Source organism: Alligator sinensis, unplaced genomic scaffold (genome assembly GCF_000455745.1).
Source record: "Alligator sinensis unplaced genomic scaffold, ASM45574v1 scaffold479_1, whole genome shotgun sequence".
Taxonomy (NCBI): Eukaryota; Metazoa; Chordata; order Crocodylia; family Alligatoridae; genus Alligator; species Alligator sinensis.
This window is the reverse complement of record NW_005842324.1, coordinates 137,360-143,154: the sequence shown is the minus strand read 5'-3', so window position 1 is coordinate 143,154 and position 5,795 is coordinate 137,360. Positions and strand designations below refer to the sequence as shown.

The following is a 5,795-nucleotide window of genomic DNA, read 5'->3' as shown; positions in this document are numbered from 1 at the left end:
ACTCTTTCCATTTCTTCCAGAAAGTCGTATGTTTCCAGAGGAAAAATATAACCTCTTTGAAGTTAAAATTTCAACCTCTCTTATACATCACAATCTGTACCCAGCCCTGACAATCTTCTCTCAAAACAACATGATTTTTTTTTAGTCTGATCTAATGGCAAACCACTTTATGATATTAACAACTAAGAGTAACAAACTCAAAAAAGATCAAAGTACAAGCACTAACAGAATATCTGAGGTTGATTCAATCTGGGCAAGATAACAGAATAGAAAACTCACTGATTCTTTCTATGCTTTTAAAGGGAAACTAGCAACTCAAAATACAATTTAAAATTAGGTTTTAACAGAACCCCCCCCCACAACCACTGTTACAAAATGTAAGTACAAAAGAAACATTTCCATGTGCGATACTATCACGTAACCCAAAGTAAAACCACCAGCCTATATTTAAGTTTCCAAGCATCAAAAGTAAATGGATTGGCCCATTTTAAGTTAAAAGTGCTTTTCAGAAAATGCATCCTTCAAATTTTCCAGGCAAATCATTGTAAACAGAAAATAGAACACAACTAATTTATGGTAAATAAACAGCACTAGCATGCTTTTACTGTGTTAAACACTTCTTGGGTTTGCCTTAAGAAACAAATTAAAAAATGTTGTCTTTTAATCAGTCGCAGTAAGAAGTACCAGACTAAGAACATAAGAAACCCCAAGCTTTCCTATTCTCCTATCAAAGTGCTTGGATTGAAAGTCACAATTCCATATACACCTGTATACCCCCCCCCCCACCCCCGAACAGTCACTTGTTAGCACTGTCACTAACAACAACTAGACCTGGATTCAAACCAATGTATTAAGCCTAGTTACTATTCAAACCATTATGACCAAGCCACAATAACTATAAAATTGACGTTTGTAGAAAACACCCCCAAAAAACCAAACCAAGCGAGTATGACACCTAATGATGAATTCTTAAAATATTAATTAGTAAGACTTAGCCATACTGTCACCCATTCCCTAAATTTAAAAACTTCTTTGCAACCTCCTTTGATTCTAAGTGTTTAATTCTCAGACACGGTCAAAAACTACAGTACTCACCCAACTAAGCCAACATCTGCTATAAGTTTGAGATCAAGACGAACAATTCGTTTCTGGCCTTTGGAAGGCAGGAAGTTCGTAACCAAATCACCACCAAGACCACCACGAGCTACCAATAATCTGTCTCCTGCTTTATTAAGTTCTCCTGAAAAAAAGTTACCAGTCAGAAAACAACACAGCTCTTCTGCAACAGTTACAAATCGTGATTGGTAAGAAAATTTGCTAAGAGAAATTCTACAAGGCTTCCAAATAAGCCCCCTTGTACAGGGTCATGGTGCATGTATTTTTTTTTTAAATCAGAAAAAAAGCGTGCAACAAAAATTCAAATTCTCAGCACTAAATTCTACTAGGTTAAGTTTCACTTTAAAGCTAGTACCCCTTGAAAAGTCTTAAATAGTATGGTATTTTGGAAACAACTGCTACTCAGTTGTATGCTTAAAATACGATCTCTTCCAAAATATTACTTTACAGATGGTCAAAAAGCTTGAGGCTGAATTGATTCAAACTAGGCAGCTTCCTCCAAGCTGCATAGGTTGAACTGCTAACCTGCTGAACTGACATTCAGTTTTTAATTGGGAAAGGCAGGGGGAGGTTTGCACTGACCCAGGCCAGTAGGTAGGAAGCTCTCGAGCATCTCTCTCAGCCTGCTGGCCATTGCCAGCCCAGCCAAGTGTCCACAACTGGCTCCTCTGGTACATGCTTCCAACCCCCTGCTGTCTCCCCAAAGGGGGTTGAGGAGCCCCCTGTCCAGGTGCTGACCCACCTTGGGGGAGCCTCCCCCTCAGGAGCTTTCTCCCAGCCTGGGTTCCCCAGCCCAGGCAGCCCTGGGGAGCTGAAAGGAATCCCACCCTTTTCCTTTCCCTGCTGCTGATTGCTTCAGCCGCTGCCACAGGAGAGAGGGAGAAGCAGTCCTCCCAGCCAGGTGCCTGTCCCTGCAGTCCAGCATGGGGGCACTGGGGAGTCCCTGCCCTTTGCCTTAGCTGCTGGAGTCTCAGGGATAGTCTAGGAAGCAGAGGGAAATTCCTTTGCTCCCCTGCATTAGGTTAGCCTGAGACTCGTAGCAAAGGGAAAACTGGCTGCATAGGAATAGGAGAATTTCCCTCTGCTTCCTGAAGCTGACTGAGACCAGCAAATGTTAAGGCAAGGTTTGGGAGGGGAAGAATTCCTCTCAGCTCCCTGGGGCTACTCTGGGCTGGGGCAGGGGGAAGCCCCCCAAGACAGGGGCTCCCCAGTGACCCCACACTAGGCTATATGGGCAGGCACCCAGCCTGGAGGACTCCTTCTTCCTCTCTTGTGGCAGCAGCTGAAGCAATCAGCACCTGGGAAGGGGGAGAGGGCTGCCAGGATCTGAAAAGCCCCCACCACAGGGGCTTTCCCTCCTCTCATGTGTTGTGTAGACCCTGGCCAAGGGGATCTGGCGGTGTGTTCCCCTGCCCCTATGGGCTGACAGATGCAGGCAGGAAGCAGGCTACGGAGCAGAGGGGTGAGGCAGTCCCTGCTCCAATGGAGCAGGCAGCATAGGCCAGGACTGCAAAGCATCCTGGGATGCTGGAGGAATGCAAATTAACATGGACTGGGAAGGGATCTGGAACAGAAGTTCCATAAAAGGGTTTGAGTAGTATCAGTTAAGTCTGATACTACATCCAACCAGGTTTATCTTAAACCCATTTGGGTGATTTTGAAAGTGGTTTATGTGCTTCTGTTCTGTTACAGGTTTAAACCAGTTTCCAATCACGTAAACTGGTTTACATACAACTTCTGTGCCTAGCCTAAGTATATAATAGCAAAAGTTATAAAAACTGCAGAAGTTAGCTGGATGTTGTTTGAACAAGAAAAGCTACACATGTCAATGTTAGAAATGTTTTTAGACATATCTATAATTTATTAATCAAAATATTTCAAATTTGAGAATGACAATCTATTTTAGGTGCTTGTTGTGCAACTTATTTTCAGTAAGTCTTAAACTTTAGTTGAGACAGCTCTCAAGAGGCAGAAATTCAGCAAGGACCTTCAACCTTCTAACCATGTTTTGTAGCAGATAAACAACAGTTATCCAAAGATCAATGGCTCAGAGTAAATCTAACCTGGTTTTAACCTTTAATTCCAGTTTTCTTGTACTCTAGCTCAGTGCTTTTCAACCAGCGTGCCATGAAAAGCTCCCTGGTGTGCTGCAAGAACTAAATGTGAATGAAGTGAATCTGATTTGGATCCGGTCTTTGTTCCGCATCAAGGTCCCAAATCAGATTCAGTTCAGTCGGACTCAACTCCTTCGAACTTGCTCCTTGTCACACACCGAGGTCTAGGGAAGAATCCAAAGGAGCTGAATCTAATTCAGATCTTCTGCGTGCTCTGGACGCACAGTGAACCCAAAAGAGCTGGATCCAGACTCAGGCTATGCAGGGGTGGCGCCCCTGGGCAGGGGCAGGGGTTGGGAGGCACAGTGCTGCTGTGTGGCTCCAACGTGAACACGTGGGGAGGCAGGCCTGGCACCAGTTGGAATCACCTGAGGAGGGGGAAGGAGTTGCTGCCAGGCCCGGCCTCGCCAAGAAGCTGGGTGCTGAGGGGCCACAGCACATGCAGGTCAGGCTGGTGCCATCCCAAGTCAGGGTAGCGTGGGGCAAGTGGGAAGGCCACGCAGGCCCCATACAACACTGAGCACCCCCCACCCAGGGCTCTTACAGAGGTATGTTAGGCTCTGTAAGGCCAGAGGTACCCATTGGGTGCTTCCCAGAGGCCAAACTGGGGGTGGGGTTTGGACTGACCTGTGCCAATGCTCCTGCTGGTACCAGCCATGCAACATCTTAGCTGGAGGGTCTTGCCCCTGTGCTTAGGGCCAGACCAACACTGTATTGCGGGCAGGAAGGAATTTTACCCCTTGCTCAGACTGGTGCAGACTGGGGGGGCGGGGAGGGGGTGGTGTTTGCCTTCCTCTGCAGTGGGGTATGGCTTCTGCCTGGGGTGTCTCAAGCATCTATTCACCACCTTTGCAGCAGCAGAACACTGGCTGTTGTAGTCCCCCTGCTTTACGTGCCAGGGGTGATGCCCGCTGCTGTGTCAGAGGTGACGACATAGCTTCTGCACATGGAGTTTTTCTGGAATGGTTTGCACAGGCAGGGCTTGGGCTAGGTCCCTGCCAGCCCCTCGGCTCTAGGATGCTGTGATTCTATGCCACGCTGCTAGTCTCCCAGGCAAGTAAAACAGGGGTATCATTGCCAGAAAGCGTGGTGCCGGTGGCTGCCTCATGCAGGGCACAGAAACATCCCATTAACACTGGCATCTAACACCAGCAAAGACTGTCTATGCCCTGGACTCCCTGTCCCTACCCCTTCTGGTGCCAACGATGGTATACAACATCTGAAAATCTGTAACAGGTGTGCTGCAGAAAATTTTTATTAATGTAAGTGTACCTTAGGCTGGAAGAGGTTGGGAAACACTGCTCTAGCCAATGATACAAATTGACCAATAGTTACATTACTGGAAGGATCCTCAGTTATTGGGAGTTTCCTCAACGTGTTTTTTGTCTCTTGAACATACTTGTCTAAGCATAGAAATCTGTCTGTTTTGTCTTTTAAGATTAAACGGCTCACAAGAAACATTAGTCAGCTGCATGCCAAATTTTTGTTAGATACTAATTTCTAGATGCCACCCATCTTGTATACAGATGCTTTAAAAAGAGGATAGAAAGTTCTTACCAATCTTTTTTCCATCATCACTGGTGACTGTAATTCCCAGAGGCACACCAACTTCGCAATCTTTTCCTTTATCACCTTTCAGTGCTCTGACACTATCACAAGTTAAACCAGGGTTAGAAGCACACAATGGGTATTTTCCTCCAAATTAAAACTACTTCCATCAAACCATGTGTGACACCCTTACCTACTGTTGGCTCCGCTTCCAGCCGCAAACCGCTTGTGGGGATATCGGGCTTTAATGCTCTTCAAGTTAATTTTTTCTCTAGCTACAAACCAGACGTCACCGCCTCTCCCTCCTTCTCCACCGAAATGAGGGTAGCCCATTCCGCCAGTGCCTCCTTTCACATGGACTCTCATATTATCTATGAAGTTGCCATACTGACAAATAACATGAAGTCTTTCATTAGTCTTTTAATCACTGCTTAAACATACACTGCACGCTCTTTTGTCAGAGACTGTTTCCACGGCCTCTGGACATAAAAAGGTTAATAACAAGAATCATCTGGCAATAACCAGCTCAGGACCCCAGTACCAAGTCCCCCTCACTCCAGGAGAGCTCTGCACTTTCTACTAAGGGAAACCTTTGCTTTCATCACTGCCTGGTACTGCACACGGGGCTAAAAACAGACAGCAGGTTTGATTTGCATCAGTTGCATGTGGCATCAAATCCAGGCCTTGCAGGGTGGACACCTGACAGGAGACTCGTAGAGTCAAAGACTGGACGGGGCCTGGCAGCATCACCGAGTCCAGCGCCCCGCACGGGGCAGGGAGACAACTGGGGTCACGTCAGCGGCACAACAAGAGGTGATCCTGGCTTGTTGTCCCACTGCTCCGGACCCCTCTGTGGCCTGGGGCGGCAGGGCAAAGCGCTTCCTGGCGCGGGCAGCCCCGCGGAGCCAGGCTGGGGACCAGACACCTCGGTGCTGCCGGAGCCGCGCGGGCAGGGGCCGCCCCGCTCCACCCCTCGCGGCCCGCTTCGCCTCGGGCGGCTCACGCCCTGGCGTGGCC

The 5,795-nt window shown here is 47.4% G+C and overlaps 1 protein-coding gene across 1 annotated transcript in view; it reads right to left on the bottom strand.

Moving 5' to 3' along the window:
- GTPBP10 (GTP binding protein 10) overlaps positions 1 to 5,790 on the bottom strand; it is a gene marked incomplete at its 5' end in the record, with an annotated part of 19,022 nt that extends 13,232 nt beyond the window's left edge. Inside the window, 4 exons of the mRNA XM_014522232.2 lie at positions 1,096 to 1,240; positions 4,788 to 4,879; positions 4,972 to 5,165; positions 5,704 to 5,790. Of these exons, the coding sequence (XP_014377718.2) occupies positions 1,096 to 1,240; positions 4,788 to 4,879; positions 4,972 to 5,165; positions 5,704 to 5,790 (518 nt within the window). The remainder of the gene's footprint in view (positions 1 to 1,095; positions 1,241 to 4,787; positions 4,880 to 4,971; positions 5,166 to 5,703) is intronic.
- Between the last annotated feature and the right edge of the window lie 5 nt (positions 5,791 to 5,795).